General features: G+C 34.7%; 1 protein-coding gene across 3 annotated transcripts in view; it reads left to right on the plus strand.

Annotated features, from left to right (window-relative positions):
• The window catches only part of LOC129755641 (5-hydroxytryptamine receptor-like), a 443,410-nt gene that overhangs the window by 342,550 nt on the left and 81,359 nt on the right, over positions 1-19,501 (plus strand). For all 3 annotated transcript variants that reach the window (XM_055752243.1, XM_055752244.1, XM_055752245.1), the window contains one exon: positions 8,201-8,759. In XM_055752243.1, the coding sequence (XP_055608218.1) occupies positions 8,201-8,506 (306 nt within the window). In that variant the 3' untranslated portion in view covers positions 8,507-8,759. The remainder of the gene's footprint in view (positions 1-8,200; positions 8,760-19,501) is intronic.

Here is a 19,501-nt window from a genome sequence, read left to right on the forward strand (position 1 = left end):
ATACAAAGTTTATCAAGCGGACTTTTAGTATTCTCTCTTCCTTTTTCCTTTTATTTAATTTTTTTTTTTGAAATGAGCATACAAAAATTAGCATAAATCATTCTTCCTTTTAGTATATATTCATTTATTTTTCCATTCGTATAATTATAAGTTCGCAATCTTCTTAGCGGTTAAGCTTGTTTGATATATATCGGTTTCTTTGATTTGTTTTTCGTGTTTAGTTAACATTTCTACACACTTAACTTATTACTATATATTTCCCTCTTATCGTTCTGTCTTTTATTATAAATTTGTTCTTTTTATTCGATTCTTATTCCGAAAAAATAAGAAAACTAGCATTTTCAACTGTGTGCTTTTCATAATCTTTAACAATCAGACAATCAACATGCTTTCCTAATCATGGATAAGCGGACGCTGAACGCCATGTTCGTTTTCTATCGGACTCTCATCTCGAAATTTTATTATTAAGTAGTCTACCGGAATGCTTTATTCTAATTATTGACAAAATTTGTTACTTATGAAGTTTTGAGATAGAATCTCATATAGCTTTTCCCTTCAAGCACACGTTTACGTATTTTTGACAAGCGGACTCTCAACGCACTTGGTTTCTTTTTACATTCTATAGCGAACACTTTTTCCTCTAATTTTCTCAGCGGACTTTCGCCACTATCCGAATTGATGCCAAGCCTTCAACGCATTTGCCTCTTATATTTTTCCTTATCGTACGCTCGTCTTTCCGTTTTCAGTTCATGCCAAGCGGACTCTCAACGCACTTGCATGTTTTCAGTTTTCCCGGCGGACTCTCGTCTCGCCATTAAGTCAATTGATGCCAAGCGGACTCTCAACGCGCTTGCATCTTTTATTTTGCTTTTCCGGCGGACTCTCGTCTCGCTATTTTTCAACTGATGCCAAGCGGACTCTCAACGCGCTTGCATCTTAGAATTTTCCCGGCGGACTCTCGTCTCGCCATTTTTCGATTTGATGCCAAGCGGACTCTCAACGCGCTTGCATCTTAATTTCGTTCTTCCGGCGGATTCTAGTCTCGCCGATTGCCTCCACCAAGCGGACTCCCAGCACGCTTGTTTCACCATATTTCTTCAATACACTTTTACTGCACTTCACTTTTTTGTCAACAACTTTTACTTTGAGAAATAAAAACTAACAAAATGAAGCTCGCGTGGGGTGATTCACTACTTAAGCAACTAAAATTAGGTCCAAAATTCACTGTTACGGTCGCCAATGTGCAACTTCCACTTCATAGTAAGCGAATCACCCCATACGCGAGCGAGACACATGCGACTTGCTCAGCCGAAAGCTGATCCACGAAAAGCGGGCAGCGTTGCTCGCCTCGCGTGTACGTGCAGCAGAGAGTGAGAATCGGGTTGAACTCCGACAAAGGCGACACACTCCACAGTGGTCAAGGCAGTGTGCGTGTGGCTAACAGATTGGTCCCACACAGTAACCGCAATGAACTGTCCAGCATGTGTTACAGCTTTTTTGAACATGTGGTCCTGGTATTTATTCAGATTTTTCCTTTTGAAACATTAATGATCGTCTATCAATAACGAGCATTATCAACAATGATGCGAGGATAGACGTTCGGGAATGATTGAGGGAGCGACGTTCAAAATGTATCACCAAGTATGTCGATCACCGTCGATAAGCCACGTGACGAATAGCAACGGTAGCCTCCGATGGGGCATGGTATATCTTCTTGTATCAAGTTAGTGTTGATTTTTGACATATGTTCAATGGGTACTTTTACCACGTGCGTATCACAACACTCGGAGGTAGCATCATTCTAGCTAGAAACCATTCCTGATTGCTTTTCTTGAGCGATTTTCTGACCATTTCAAAGTGTTAGTAATTAAGCTGGAGAATGTCTCAAGAGTCGATGCATCAAAACGGTATTGTAACATTTGTAAGTTTAGTGGCTTTTAATAGTGTTTTTTAGATGATCAGTTCGATTTTCTTATCCATTATTCATTGACAACAAGTAAGAAGAATGCATTTTAAAGATGTGATTATTGGCATGAAAGATGTTAATTTTTTCATTTTCTAATAGAGAGAAATCTTGTTAACATGAACCATAATATTTGATCCGATTAGTCTCGATTTCTGACAATCCAGGCGAGAAGTGGAATCTATACGAAAAAATGTGAATTTAGTTTTTTTTTTTAAGAAGAACAGAGGAAATTTTTCAACCCACTACATATGCTGGCAAAAGATATACGACTTTAGCGTCTCAGCAGCGCGTCTCAGTTAAACTCCCCAGCAATCATAGTGCTGTTTCAGCTATAATTTAAAACATAAAATAGTATCAAATTTTGAAAAAGATCTTCCTGTTCTCTATTATTATTTGTTCTCGAATGGCATATTCATTGATGCTATCACAAACTTTCGACGTTATTCTTTCACTCGGATTATAAATAACGTATGTAAGGAGAATGAGGATGATTGATTAGTCAGATAAATCTCGAAACTTCAATGTCTAACATAGATCAAATGTCTAAGAAAAAATTTTCAAAAACAACAAACCTGTTTCAAAAAATTTTCAAAATTTATTTTTTGAGTTGATTTATTTTGAAAAATCTAACAAAATGTGAATTGAAGATCTTTGTAACTACTTCTTAAAACAAAAATAATATTTAAAATGTTTATTACAATATTTCAATTCATAGAGTATCATATTAACTTCTTAATGCCGTATTTTCAAAGCAATAATAAATCCTGGATATTTTCCCCTGAATCCAAAAAGATATATTTTTTCTTCTTTATGGACGTTGACCATTACTATGCTCGAAATTACTTTTATTTGTTCAATGGCTTATATTCACCAAGTAAATTCTACATTAAAAGGACTCAGAAAAGTACTTTAATCTAAAAATTTAAAAATTGCGCCTTTTAGTAGTTTACAAAAAAAAAATCATGATCTTTATTGGCTTACCTCTATCTTAAATGTGAAATCGGGCGCTGAATTCGGAAATAAAACTTTAAAAAATCCTTCTAGAACAATTTTTGAATTATGCTCCAAATATGGAATATTGGAAAAAATGAAAAAGTACTTGTACTCAAATTCAAATATCCCGGAATGCATAACGTTGATTCGAAATCTCATTTTGCATGTTAAAAGTATGTTGCTATCGATCAATTAAACTTCATTTTTGCTTATGATCAACAATATTGTTTATAAACGTGCATTTATGATAGAAATGCATTTAATGAATAATTTTCATAAAGCTTAAATTGAGACAAAAATTTCACTCGAAGACTGCAACCCGATTGGGCCAAAAACAAAAAAGTAATTGCTGTTCAAATATTGTATTTTGGCCGAAAATTGACGCCTAACACGCAAGGAGTACTTTAAACGCATTGCTTTTTGTACGAGAATTTTCGGCCAAAATACAATTTTCGAGCTTCAATAACTTTTTTGTTTCAACTTCAATCGTGTTGTAGTCTTCGATTGAAATATTTGTCTCTATTTAGGCTTTATTTTTTTTTTTTCATAAACAGCAATCAGCCAGTGAAGAAAAAAATAATTGATTAAAAATCAGTATTTTTTTCCTCTCGAGCATAATACCTCAAATCCTGTTGACGTTTGAGACTCAAGAAACACCTCCCCATGGTCAAATCGTTCTGAAACTACTGCTATGGTAAAATAACCATAACTTCTATAATTTTCATCCGATTTTGATAAAAAAGTACATAAAATCTGGGGTTTGGATATTATTAAACATAAACAGAAAATCAGATTCCCTAAGTTTTACCATCAAGCCTAAAATTTTCGCTAAAACTAAATTTTCTCTAAAAAATGCGTTTTTTAACATTTTTTGCCTTTCTAACAGAAAGGTTTGGTTATCGGTCGATTTGAGAGATCATTAATTATGGGTCTTAGACATACCTTTATAGGTACCTATCGACTCAGCTCGACGAGTTCTGTTGATGTCCGTGGATTTGTATGTGCCATTTTAAAAATGTCTAGAACGTTTTTGCGAAACTGGGCTGCACAATTAAAATGATTTTAGTCTCAAAAGAATGCATTTTTTTTTCTACACAACCCTTTCAAAAACGGGAAAAAAAACAAAATAGTTGAAACCGTTTTCTTTACCAAATACATACATATCATACTTATTATGGCATATAAAAAAGTTGCTAGTGGCGCCTCGAAGCAGCAGCACCAGCAATCATTTATAAATTGGAGATAATCAAAATAAAAAAATAATATTTATTAACTCGAGACTTGAACCAAAACCCTTCAGATTCAAAGTTTCAAGCGCTATCCAATAAACCATCGGCACGCTTGATAAAGAGCGGCTCAAACTCAAATAGGTAAAAGGCATTACTAAGACGCACCGTGGTCTGGGCAGTTTCTCAGTCTGCTGGGGCAAATACGGCAACAGTGTTTATATCTTACACTTCTTGCTTTTCAATGCAGCAAATGGCGGATGGGCGTTTCCTTCAGAGTCTGCCATGCCTATAGACATTATAATTTCATTTATGAAATTATAGTGTCTAAAGCCATGCCGGGTGTCAACAAAATGCAGAGCCGTACAGGAAACTGCGTTGGGGGGGAATTTATATGAAGATCTTATGACCCTCGTTTTTTTTTACCCGTGTTGAAGAATGAATTTATGTTTTTTTTTTCATTTCTACATACTCATACATAATTTAGATTCAATTTCAGATGCAGAATTCAGATTCAGTTTTCAAATTCAGGATACAGGTTTAGGAATCAGAATTCAGGATTCAAAATTCAGAATTCAAAATTCAGATTCAGAACTCATATTCAGATTCAGAATTTAGATTCAGAATTCAGATTCAGAATTCAGATTAAGAATTCAGATTCAGAATTCAGATTCAGAATTCAGATTCAGAATTCAGATTCAGAATTCAGATTCAGAATTCAGATTCAGAATTCAGATTCAGAATTCAGATTCAGAATTCAGAATTCAGATTCAGAATTCAGATTCAGAATTCAGATTCAGAATTCAGATTCAGAATTCAGATTCAGAATTCAGATTCAGAATTCAGATTCAGAATTCAGATTCAGAATTCAGATTCAGAATTCAGATTCAGAATTCAGATTCAGAATTCAAATTCAGAATTCAGATTCAGAATTCAGATTCAGAATTCAGATTCAGATTTCAGATTCAGAATTCAGAATCAGAATTCAGATTCAGAATTCAGATTCAGAATTTTTGTAAATTTATTTTCGGCATATCGGTGAAAAATTTAGATTCATGGAGAAAGAATATCAGAATTAAAAATTGATGAAGCTGGATGTTGCGAGGTAAAGTATGGTGTACGTTAATAAATTTTCCTTGCAAAAATGTTCTTTCGCTCTTTTCATCATCCGTAAAATTTCTCCTCACTTTATCAATTTTCAATTCTGGAATTGTTTCTCCAAGAATACCAATTTTCACAGTTTTTGATAAATTTGCGATGACTTAAAAATCATTACGCATGAAAACACGATTTTGTTTTGTGAAAACTTTTATTCACAATTTTTCTGAAATTAAGTTTGCTGCATACTTTTAGGGGTAAAACCATACTATTAAAAGTTGTAAAATCCGAAATCATAAAAAAAAAATTTTGGATGAAAGAAATTTCAATGTTGAAAACCGCGTGATGCAAAACAATCAAAATGAGATTTACAAGATTAAGAATTCAGATTCAGAATTCAGATTCAGAATTCAGATTCAGAATTCAGATTCAGAATTCAGATTCAGAATTCAGATTCAGAATTCAGAATTCAGATTCAGAATTCAGATTCAGAATTCAGATTCAGAATTCAGAATTCAGATTCAGAATTCAGATTCAGAATTCAGATTCAGAATTCAGATTCAGAATTCAGATTCAGAATTCAGATTCAGAATTCAGATTCAGAATTCAGATTCAGAATTCAGATTCAGAATTCAGATTCAGAATTCAGATTCAGAATTCAGATTCAGAATTCAGATTCAGAATTCAGATTCAGAATTCAGATTCAGAATTCAGATTCAGAATTCAAATTCAGAATTCAGATTCAGAATTCAGATTCAGAATTCAGATCCAGAATTCAGATTCAGAATTCAGATTCAGAATTCAGATTCAGAATTCAGATTCAGAATTCAGATTCAGAATTCAGATTCAGAATTCAGATTCAGAATTCAGATTCAGAATTCAGATTCAGAATTCAGATTCAGAAATCAGATTCAGAATTCAGATTCAGAATTCAGATTCAGAATTCAGATTCAGAATTCAGATTCAGAATTCAGATTCAGAATTCAGATTCAGAATTCAGATTCAGAATTCAGATTCAGAATTCAGATTCAGAATTCAGATTCAGAATTCAGATTCAGAATTCAGATTCAGAATTCAGATTCAGAATTCAGATTCAGAATTCAGATTCAGAATTTAGATTCAGAATTCAGATTCAGAATTCAGATTCAGAATTCAGATTCAGAATTCAGATTCAGAATTCAGATTCAGAGTTCAGATTCAGAATTCAGATTCAGAATTCAGATTCAGAATTCAGATTCAGAATTCAGATTCAGAATTCAGATTCAGAACTCAGATTCAGAATTCAGATTCAGAATTCAGATTCAGAATTCAGATTCAGAATACAGATTTAGAATTCAAGTTCAGAGTTCAAATTCAGAATTCAGATTGAGAATTCAGATTTAGAATTCTGATTAAGAATTTGGATTAAAGATCAACCTGGAATTTGAAATTGGAACTTATATTCAAATATTAGACTAAGTGTTGTAACTCAAAATTCAAACTTTAGAATCAGAATAAGATTTCAGATTTAGTTTCCAGAATGAGATTAATCATTTAATAGTCATATTACTTTCCCCTCCTTTTGTGGGAATTTTTCCTCTATGCATGGTTGAGCTCTAAAAAAGGTATCATGCTAGGGCACGCGTCACGGCTATCCATCAATATTGTAGTTGGTTTTACTTATTCAGTAAAAAAAAGCATAAAAAAAACAGTAAGATTCGAACCGTGACCAGCAACGTGATAGTTCTGGTTGCTACCACGGCACCATTTCAGCGTGTTATAAATCTTGGAAATTCTACTGTTTAAATACCATTCTTTCCATACATAAAATGAGCTCCTTACATACCAGTTCGCTTTTCCCCAAAAAAACGTATCAGGCATCATTTTTTTATATTGAGATTGGAATTTTTCGTGTTTGAATATCTGAAATCATACTTATATGATTCAGAGGGAAGGAATCTATCATGTATATTCTATATTATTTTATATATTTCCAAATATAATTTAAACTCTGTTAGAAAGGCTCCAATCCACTGTTAAGTGTATTAAATCGGGTTTTTTATCATAAAGTCACAATACTGTTGATCATACGCATAAATGAAATTCAGTTGATAGATAGCAAATTTATTCACCTTAAACATGCAAAAAAGAGATTTCAAATTAAGTTAAGCACCCAGAGTACAAGAACTTTTTTTATTTTTCCAAAATTCACATTTTATGAATTTCATTTTCGGATTCATTGGCCCATTTCACATTAAAAGTGATCTGTAGTTTATTTTGTTAAAAAAAATAAGTGTAATTACCAGATAAAAATCACAACTAATTTTTTTATTTTTGTTTCTTTTTTTCTATACCTACTAAGAAGCTGAATGTGCATCTACAAATGATGTCGATTCACACTACATTGAATGTAGTTTGAGTATGTATAATTGCGATACCTATTATATCTAAAATTACAAACGAATGTTATCTTATTTTTAAGTTATTTTATTGAAAGAAGTATTCATTTATCATTGTCTTATTATTATTGAAGAACATAGGTCGCAAGCCCAACCAACTGCACAATACAAATACTAATTTATCAAACTCCAGTTTTTTGACATGTTACGCCAAAAATGTGCAAGAATTCCTAAACGAAAAAAATGCAAATTCATTGTTCACCAGCAGCAGTGAACGTAAAAGGTTCCTTTATCTTCTGGTAACAGCATCAGGACCACCCAATTCACCACCCCCACAGTCTGTCTCCTGTAACTAAATGTTGAGTCAACGTGAGCGTAATGCATATGCAATTTTCTAATCGTTCCTAACAGAGCATTTCCTTCGTTCTTTTTTTCCCATCTCTTCCTCGATCGGGGTTTCCATCGCATCGCCACCCACTTACAACCCACCTTGGAATGGATGGAAATCTTCTCTCGTCTCGCGGCGTTCCCGATAAAAGGTTTCCAAACGGAAGGAAACTCTGGAGGCGAAGCGGGAACGCAAAGCGGCAAAAACGCTGGCCATCATCACCGGAGCCTTCGTCGTGTGTTGGTTGCCATTTTTTCTCACCGCCCTGCTGCTTCCGTTGTGCGAGGACTGCTACATCAACAACACGGTCGAGTCGCTCTTCCTGTGGCTCGGTTACTTCAACTCCACCCTGAACCCGGTCATCTACACCATCTTCAGCCCGGAATTCCGGCAGGCCTTCAAGCGAATCCTCTTCGGAACCCACCGGAGCACTAACTATCGGCGCAGAAAGCTGTAATACCCTCCGCCCTCCTCGAAATAGGGAAGGACCAACCCATCTAGAGTAGTAGGTTCGAAAAGCTGCTTCCATTAGGGAGGAAGATTTTCACCAGCAGCGGCCCACCGACCACCCTCAACCGGTCGCCATTATTTTTTTTATCTAAGCCGAGATGCTCAGGAATTAGTTCCCATCATTTCCGGAAGCTGCTGATGCCTCGCCTTTTTGCCTGAACCAAATGAATGATGGACGAACCCACCTTATGTTCACACAGGTAAGTGATTTTACGCAGTACCTATCTACTGAAAAAAAGGGGTTGGAGCTTTGCTTTGACTGGGTCAATTATTCAGTCACACTGGAACTATGCGCAACGTTAATGTAACTGTAGATAAATTTTAACCGGTGATGAGTTTTTGAGTCAAATATTCATTTTTGTGACCTTATTTTTCTCTATGATATGATCAGAATTATGTTTTCTTATACTGTTTAGCTTCACCTTTCATTGCGGTTAGGGTTTATATGACCCGAACTGTTCCTTCTTGATCCGATATCTCTGGAACGGTTAATGCTATATAAATGAAATTTTCTGAATTTTCCTTAAATGAAGAACTATGAAATTTTCTCGTTTTTAGATTTTTGAATTGGGTTACCAGAGTCACCCAGCAAAAAAAAGAAACAATTAGCCGGTAAGGGTCATACAAACCCAGTTTATTGTTTTGAATATAAAATCAAAACAACTGAGTCGACCATAAACCCAAAAGTCCTTAAAAATGGGTGATTCGCAACAAATATAGCTCGTTTTGCTTGAGTTGTTTTCAACAATTGATTGATGATTGATATGATTTCAGATAGATTCAGAGCTCATATTATACAATAAAAGTGCTTGATTTACTGACAACAGCTGGTTGGTTGAAAATCAAATCGAAAGAAATAAATTTATTTTGAAGAGACTCATAGTGTGACCAATTTGAGTATTAAATCATGGAATTCAACATATTGAGGACCAAAAGTGACTTATATCGATTTTTGCTTCACGAATTTCGTTGCACTGAGCATAACTTCTCTAAAGCTTTGAATTCATTTATCAAAAAATAATAGGCCGGAACAAATATCAATTTCTTCTTGTCACCTCCCCCCTCCACCCTTCAAATTTCCAAAAACCCGAAGGGGGAAATAAATAAAGTTTTAAGTATTTTATGGAAATTTCGAAAAATTTATCAAATATCCGAAAGATTACAAAAGCCAAAAAACCAAATTTGGAAGATTAGAGTTTTATCACCACGGCACGGCGTACTCCGGAAATCTCTCTTGTTTGTTTTTTGCGATTCTAAATGTGATTAAAAAATTTGCAAAAAAAAATTTAAAAAATGTAATTTTTCATCGATTTTGATGTTTTCTCAAAATAAATCATTTATAAACCCAGTTGTTTTATGAGTATTTGTTTAACAAAAAACAAACAACGGTTTTCTAGAAGAATGTCAAGGAATTTTTAGTTTTTCTTGAATTCCCATTTATTGCGTATGATATAGGAAACCGAAAGCAATTTTAAATTTTGATAAAAGTGTAGCTGACATAGCGAAACTACATTTTTCGAACCGGAATGGTCTCGATCTTTGTTCAAAAACGCCATCTTTTTTGAACATTTTGTCTTCCGGTTCAAATTCCAGACGACACCAAAGTAATAATTATATTTTTTCTACCTTAAGAAACTATTTTAATAAAAAGATTGTGAATATCAAAACAATTTCAAAATGGTATTATTAATGAAAATTGGTGTAGTAGTTTTGAAGATACAGTTAAAATGAGTTGCGCGAATGACATTAAGATGTTAAAACAATTATAATCGAAACAAAAAAAATACAGCCAAAATAGTGATCCGGGCTTAAACGACCCTAACAGCAAACATATTATAATCAACACTGGTAACCCTCAGCATGCTTCATTCACTTCAGCAAGGAAATGCACAGCAGCATCACCCTATGATGAAAGCTTTTACAAGAAGAGTCAAGTTGGCGAGTTTCTTCGCGAAATTTCTTGATGAATACAAATGCTATAGTTGTATGTAGATTTCCATTTTTCAGATTAACTTTTCAGATTATCGATTGATTGGAATGCGGAATGAAAATTATAGAGAAATCAACGGCCTTGCATTCACTTCGAACGCAGTGAAATTACTAACGATGGCTTAATTTCGATCGCCTCAAGATGGTCCCTTACTTTGAAAAATGGGGTGCAAAATATTTGTGGCTCATGGAACGCAGCGAAATCTTACAGATGAAGAATTTCAAGGACTGGGTCAGCCGGTAAAAAGAAATCTGTCATAATGCCACTTTTTGAGCTAAAGTTTAAAGGAGAACATCGAGAAGATGTAACGGGCTTCACATTCCTTTTGTGCGTTTGGGCTAAGTTTTAGTGCTTGCATTTTTTTAAAGCTGACTTGATTAACCTTCCAAAATCATTCGCTAAATATCCGTTTTGTGGAAATTAGAGATAAAGTTTTATTTTGTTCTCCTGGCTGTAAGTGTTAACCAATTTTCATTTCAAAACAAAATAAATTCGATATGAATTACCAGGTTACCAGAAACTGGTTCAGAGAGTAAAAAAACAGAAAAATTAGTTTTATTTTTAAATTACTCATAACTTCTGACAGCTATGTATTTAACAGTTTCATTGATGTTTGAAATTGTCAAGAATCCATCTATCCGAAAATGTATAGATATGTTGGGGTCCAATCAAAGTTTTGACCGCTATCTCGGTTCATCCGGTAGGAAAAATCTTACTTTCAAAAAACGACATCCAATTTTGACTTTGCTTAGCTGTATTTCTATTCCCAATGAACCAATTTTTAAAACTAAAATGTTTTTTTGTCATCAATTCCATCATTATTTTAATAGAACATACTTGGTCTGTCAAAACTAACAGTTCATCAGTATATTGGAATGATAATAAAGATGTTTGAAATGTGCACTTCGGGTCATATTGAACCGAACAGCTTTGGAGGGTGAATTGACATTTAAATTTTTAGGAACGTTCTGAGTGCTTTAAAATTAATTCAAGAGTAGGGAAAGTTTTTTTTAATAATCAACTTTCAACACATATGCCTTGTCATGAATAACGCGATAAATTAAGGTTCAGACAATGAAGTGTGAAAACCGCGGCTTTAGAGAGTAACTGCAGATGTCAGAAAAAGTTCCATTTTTCCATTTGCGTTCTCGTAATCAGCCACTTGGAGGTTGAGAAATTCAACAAGAACTATTTCGTGTGAATCCTCAAATGTCGGAATATAAGCTTTTACATTTAGAGCCGTGGCTCCAGAGAGCGCCAATATTCGTGATTTTCTCACAATGGTTCAAAAAGGCTACATAGCAGCTTATAGACATAAACTGAAAATGTCAGTAATCTCGAAACACATCTTAAAAAGTATAATTGTCCGTAGTATCTTTTGTAAGATCAAGTGATCCGAGGGTAGAAAAATTGCTTCAAAACAAATATACCAACGCATTTGACCCAGAAATCCTAGTTTCGGTTTAGCTGGTACCGCTGACTGACTGATATTTAATCTCTTTCATTATTTTTTTTTTCTTATGCAGTCTGAAGAAGTTTTTGGTGTGTTTATTGTTATTTTTATTTGATTACTTGATTACCAGTATGTAGTTTAAAATATTTTGAATACCGAATAATTTAAAAAAATCAAAAAATAATAAATAAAATGATAAGAAAAATAAACCAGGAAACTATTTATTGTAGATGATTCTTCGCGGTTCATCATTACTGTTACGTTACCTGTGTCGACTTCGAGTACGATGATGCTCGGATCAGATTATAAAAATTGTTTGTGGCGATAATCGCGTTTTTGTAGAAGTTGTCTGAAGGACTGCATCGTGTTTTATTTTTCTTCGAGTGGATATGGTTTATTATTTTGTTAGCCGCTGCGCTGCGGTTGCGGATCTTGATGTCTTCAACCTCTGTCGTTTCAATTGTTCCTTCGATATCTGCTATTAGATGATAAAATGTTTTGGTGATGTAATTGAGGGCGGCAGAGCGAACTTGGATCCCAGACTGAGAAAGAGTTGAACAGGTTGCGGTACCTCTACCGTGGTGCTGTTGTGAAACGCCTGGAGGTTATGTGACGGCGTTTTCTGCAAACGGACTATCGGCAAGTACGCATCGGCACCACGCAACAACATACGATACGCAGCCTACTGCCTGTGGTTAAGGACCCGATAAAACCGATCGATCGTTCCAATGTGGTCTACAATATCCCGTGCGCAGGCGCATCCGACCGTAACGAGACATGCTCAAAAGTTTATGTTGGGCAAACTAGCTACAGACTTCGTACTAGAATGTCCAAGCATAAATGTGACGTCACCAAATTAAACCGAATCATCGCCTCAGGGTCCACAGCATCAGACCCAGCCATCAGAGAGCTACGACAATCGGCCGTTGTTGAACATTGCTTCGACCAGGGGCACATGTTCGACTTTGAAAAAGCCACCGTTCTCGACAGCTCCAACAAGCACCGCCGGCATCTAAAGGTACTCGAAATGTGCTACATCCAAAGCACTCCGAAAACCGTAAATATACAGAACGACACAGACGGAAGAGTGATCTCCTACGGCGGAGTGTTCCACACACTCTCTCGGATAACTCACAAGCACTCATCGGCGCCGGTTTCTGGCTATGAAGAAGAAACCCAAACAACAATAACAAACTGTGAGTCGAGTGGATAAAGTTGTGCTTCGGACGTCATTCGGAATACGGATTAGGCGCCGCCGCCCAGGCCAGATTATAGTATTGGGCACGTAAGTTACACGCTATCCGAAACGTTGGATGAAGAACACATAAAAAGTTTTGTAAAATCTTGACCGAAAGACCGAAAGCCGAACATAATCTATAGTTCAGTCTGACTGGACAAGATTTTCACAAATGCTAACAATCCGCAACATGAAGTTTTAAGCCACGGGGACGGTTTTTATCATTTAATTTATCAGATATCAGTTCTTGATGAGCCGAAGAACTGATTTGAATCGAAAAACCAACACACATAAGATCATTTCGCAAAAAAAAATCAGTTTTCATGTCCAAAACATGATTTTTATCTTTACCTCTAAGGTGGCTCTCAGTTCCCTTCAGCGCAACGCATTTCTGCCATTTCTACTGTCTGTAACATTGAAATTTTCTTATAAAATCAGGAAAAAATAGGAAAAGTGTTCTGATTTTTCTTGGATAGGTAGTTAAGTTTTGCATCCGCTGTATAACTCAATTTTTTTCAAATTGGCGTTCAGTTCGGTCTTGTCGAATCCCGACTACTCATTCAATAAGCATAAATTCAATAAATATTCCACTTTCTGTGCATCGAGTACATTTTTTAAGGATTTTTTTAGCATTTCGTTTATTCTGTTTGTTGCATTTCATGTTCAAGATCTGAAGTTTGACTTCAATTAACATATTGTTGTACTTATTGGAAACTAATCTCGCGCAGGATGTTCAAAGGGTTTGAGCAAGGTTGCCGAAAAAAAATCTGTGTTTTTCATAAAAAAAATCTGACATTCTGTTTTCTTTTCCCAAAAATTCGGTGATGGATTTCTGTGATTCTGCTGCCTTTATTTCATTGAAAGTTCATGATTAATTGTGTCTATTTAACGTTTTAGTTTGGTAAAATCTATTAACAGTACTAATTTTATCATTCTTTCCTATTAAAAGGTAAGAAATCTTAATTTGTTATTGGTCAAAAAAATTATAATTTTGGAAATCCATTCAACATTCAAAAATGTTATAAAATCAGTGAATATTTAAAAATTATGTGTTCTGTGACACAGATTCTGTGATGAAAATTTGCTCGAAATTCTGTGAAATCAAAGATTTTTTTGTGATTTCGGCAACCTCGTAGTTAAAATAAAAGTAATTGGAACTTTATTATGACCCTACACAGATTTGATTAAGGCCTGAAGTTCCGATTAATTTTATTTTAACTCCGATTCTTCTAGAAATGTCTCAATTATGTTTTTCAAAACAGGTCAAAATTTTTGGGTAAAATCTGAAAAATTTTGATTCAAGAGTATTGAGCCGCTAATCTGGTTCATTTGCTTTTTGAGGTGTCCTTTCAAATTTGATTTATTTATGCGTAAAGTATTCATCTCCATTTTCAAACAACATTATTGTTTTAGGTGTCGGCAAAGTTTTTCTTTTGAAATTCTTCTTATTTTTAAAAAGTACAATGTTTTCATAAATGTTGTAATTTCTTCTACGCAGCAAGAATAGTCAGGATTATGGCTGAGCCCACCATATTTTTTTGGTTGTTGGACGCCTCGTGTTGCTCATTGCTTCAAACTCATCACGTCTTCAAGTCTTACATTCAAAGCATTATAAAAAAAATACCTGATTTCTGTTGTAGAACTTTGATCCACATGATTTGTCTCCGTTATTCTCAAATGACGCGGATGGATGCAATGATGGGATTGCATGGAAACAAGACTGAGTCATGTCGGGGTCATTTTTGAATTTCTCAAACTCTGGGGTCCAAAAAGCTTCATTTTGGTTTAAAACTCATTCATGATTTTTTGCAGAATTTGTAAGTAATGTTTACTTGAGCAAATTTGAACTTTAAGGTTTGTATAAGGAAATTGAATATTTTGTATTGAAAAATCAACATTATTTTTGTTTCTTCTGTGGAACCGAACCTGCTAATCGTTTTTCACAAATTTTCCAATGCGAATTTTTCGTTTAACATCTTTGTCGAAGATCGTAACTGCATATTTTATTAGACAGAAAAGTTAATAGGGGTTTGTCTTCTGGCGTTGATAAACAATAAATTCAATTGACATCACTGCTTGTGCCCCTCGAAGTATTGCATGAAAAGTAGTCATGCAATATCTCGTCATGCAAATACACTTTCTTTTTATTAAATTTCAACATTATTCAAAAGCGAACTATTTTTCATGGCTTCTGAGCTTCTAGATTGTGTTTGATCTCAACGTAACTTGAAGGTTTGAAGGTTGAAGATACCACCCTTCAAAAAATAGGAGATACCTTAAATACAATAAATAAGCCATTGAAATAAAAAAAACGCCGCTTTTGAAGCTGAAGGAGTATTTAAATACAGGTAAATATGTACATAACCTAATAGTGAGCCAAATTTTATGAAAAAAAAACTAAGACTATACAATAATATATATTGTCGCTAAATCTCCAAACCGGAGTTTTTGTCAACATAAGCGAGGGCGACATCGCTGAAGACATTAATGTTGACCAAACATGTTCCAAGAGTCGGAACCAAACAAAAGCAATGGTTTGAAGAATTTTTCATCGTTGCTGGTTGACAAAATTCACCTATCACCAGCGCGAAAATTTCGGATTTCAATTGCATCGACAATATGTTACATTTATTGAATATGAGAGTCTTCATTCAATAAAATGGGAAGCGTCTATCGATACAATATTTCATCTCATTTTGTTAAAACTGATTTGTCTTTTCAGTAAATCTTTTCATTGCATCAAAACGCTTACGTTAATCGATTGTTAACTAAAATCCTTCGAGGATTGTTTTAATTTTGTAAAACTTTTAGTAATTTTGTAATGGAACCCCCTTTTTTTGAATTGGGAGGGGTTTTAAAAATTATAAAAACCACTACCGGTCTTGGAAACGGCTACAAACCAAACTTTCCGAGAATAGTTCGAATTGTGTCAAATTTTTGTTATTTTCTATGGGAACTCTCATCTTTTTGGATTTGTAGGGATTTGAAAGTATTATAGAAACCATTCCTGGTCTTGAAAACGGCTACACACCAAATTTCACATAGATTGGATTTTGGATTTTTGCTAATTTTGTATGGAAGACCCTCATTTTGGATTCTGAGCGGTTTGAAAGTATTAGAGAAACCAAGTCCGGTTTTTGAAAACCACTACAAACCGAATTTCACCTTTCAGTAGTTTCCAAGAATGGTTCGAATTGTGTCAAATTTATTTAAATTTTGTAAGGGAGCCCACCATATTTGGACTAAGAAGGGTTTGAAAGAATCATAGAAATTATTCCCAGTCTTGAAAACGGCTGCACGGTTCAGTAGTTTCCAAAAATGTTCGAATTATGTCAAATTTGTGTTAATTTTGTATGGGAACCCCCCTATTTTTGGATTCGTAGGGATTTGAAAGTATTAAAGAAACCATTCCTGGTCTTGAAAACGGCCACACACCTAATTGCACATTGATTGGTTCGATAGTTTCCGAAAGTGGTTCGGATTGTTTCGAATTGTTGCTTATTTTGTATGGAAGACCCTCATTTTGGATTCTGAGCGGTTTTAAAGTATTATAGAAACCGGTCAGTCCGGTCTTTGAAAAAGCTACAAACCAAATTTCACGTTGATCATGTCAGCAGTTTCCGAAAAATTGTCGAATTGTATCAAATTTTTGATAATTTTGTATGGGAGCCTCCCTTTTTCAGGATTCGGAGCGGTCAGAAAGTATTATAGACACCATTCCCGGTCTTGAAAACAGCTACAAACCAAATTTCACGTTGAATGGTTCAGTACTTTCCAAAAATTGTTCAAATTGTGTCAAATTTATGGTAATTTTGTAAGGGAGCCCCCCCCCCCCTCTCTTCCCTTGGACTTGGAAGGGTTGAAAAGATCTATGAAAAACATTCCTGGTCTTGAAAACGGCTTCACACTGAATATCACTTTGATCAGCTTAATATTTTCCAAAAATTGTTAGACTTACGTCATATTTGTGTTAATTTTGTATGGGAACCCCCCTCTTTTTAGATTCGGAGGGGTTTGAAAGTAATAAAGAAATTATTCTCGGTCTTGAAAACAGCTCGATGCCAAATTTCATGTTGATCGGTTCAGTTGTTATCGAAAATTGTTCGAATTGTGTCATGTTTTTATTATTTTTGTATGGGAGCCCCCTTCCTTTAAGTTGGAGCCGTTTGAAAGTATTTTAAACAACCATCTCCGACCTCAAAAACTCTTACATATCAAATATCACATTGATTGGTTCGGTAGTTTTCGAGTCTGTAAGGAACAGACAGACAGACAAACATTCTTTTTTTATATACGAAGATTTTTCACTAAAAACGATGATTTCAAAACATGTTTTCAGTTCTATTTTCTAATGATGATTCGAACCGAAAATCGAACATTCTAAACTGGATACAGATTTCGAATTAAAAAAGAACAGTAGTTTTGATTCTGAAAATATGGATTCAGAATCTCTTAAATGAGCTTTATCCCATTTTTAATTGAATTTTCAGGGATAAGTTTTAACCAACAAGTGAGAAAATTTTGAAAAACTGTATCAAAAATTTTCACCCGGGATTAGTTTTAAGCGTTTGACATCAGTTCTGACTCAAGATTCTTACTCTTGAATAACCTTTCTCAATCATCAAAATTTGATGAAAAATTTAAAACTTTGGGTGTACAGTAGAAAACCTTGATGTTTCTGGTATCTCATTGGGATGTTTAACCCCTAAACCTCTCCTCCCCGCTCGCTATTTCTACGGCCATAGTTACGTGGGTGAATTTTATGAAAATGACAAGCCTGCAAAAAATCATTTTCGAATTTTATTGATCATTCTACTAAGTTCACGGAATTTTGTTGACTGTTTGTTCGTATTCTCCTTTTGTTTACCCCGCCCATAAACATTTCTAAAAAAAACTTGAAGGGGGAGTACCTGACTAAAATTGAAAAAAATTATGATAAATTCGATTTATTTTCAAAATATTCAATCAATTATAAATGCAAAAAACAACTCGAACAAAATTGGATTTTTTCATTTTTCTTGATCGCGATTTTTTAATTTTTTTTTCCAAGAAAAACTCGACAACCAGACACACAAATCAGACTTTAATCCAATAATAAACTTCCATCGAGGTAGAATTAACGGTAAAAGGTTCTATGCCGGATCGACATTAACAAGCTTTCCAATAACTGGCATTGTCCTGCCAGCGAAACCACAATGTATGAAAGAAACCAAATAAATCAGCGCATTTTTGGCACAGAGATTTTCTAAATAGGCATTTTATTATTGCACCTTCTTCTATGGGTGCAGTAATGTTTCAACTCCAGGTGACGATAGAAGGATTTGAATTTTGTTCCAGCCTTATTGAAAGTAATCGAATGATGAATACTTGCAGTATCAATTGTACCAAAGAACAAAAACACTCATCTTCTCTCAAATGAGGAATTCCGTTAAATTGTGTCAAACCCATTCGCCAAAACTGGCGCTGTCGAAAACATCCGAACAAACACGTAGGTACCTAGCTATTGCTACCATGAATGGGCAGGCTAAACATTGATAAAAAAAAAACGTTTATTTCCCGTTTGTTCCACATCATTTCTTGTACAAATAAAAAAAAATGCTGGAGCCTCCCAAGAGCCCACTGTCTGCTGCAGTATTTAGAGAGGGAGAGCAATCCACCTAGAAGTGTGGGAAGACAGTTAAGAATCAAATATAATAATTTTACATAAAATGTTTTTCAATCTCTCTACGGGACAATCTTTTAACTCAAGACTAGACATTCTATAATTAAACTTGGAAAATTCCCGTTTTATCGCTGATGCTAACAGTTATCTTCCTCCGAAAAACAGACCGAAAATGTGTTCCATATCAACATTCGGCGGAGCCTTCATGTCTCACCAGCCACCCACATTCTTAGCAGCTATCGGAGATCCTGTCTCATCCAGACGGAAGTGATTCCGGTGATAGCACTTTTCATCCAGGCACATTATCGAAGGCTTATGGCTTACGATACGGTTACAGTTTTCTTCCTTTCGTTCGGTTTGCTTGCCATTTTTTTGCCGGGACGGGGACATGTCTTTGGGTTTCCAATTATACAAGATATGGCAATAGGAATAGCGCAGCAAATGTTTTTCTTCGAGATGGAGCACGTACCAAAAAGAGAAAATGAAGATGTTTTACTAATTTTTTTTTCCAAAACTGTTCGAGCCCCAACAATTTCATAATTTTTTCATTCAAAATCATACGGTTCGAATTTTAAAAAAATCAATTCAAAGAAAAAAATG

Source organism: Uranotaenia lowii, chromosome 3 (assembly GCF_029784155.1).
Source record: "Uranotaenia lowii strain MFRU-FL chromosome 3, ASM2978415v1, whole genome shotgun sequence".
Lineage (NCBI taxonomy): Eukaryota > Metazoa > Arthropoda > Insecta > Diptera > Culicidae > Uranotaenia > Uranotaenia lowii.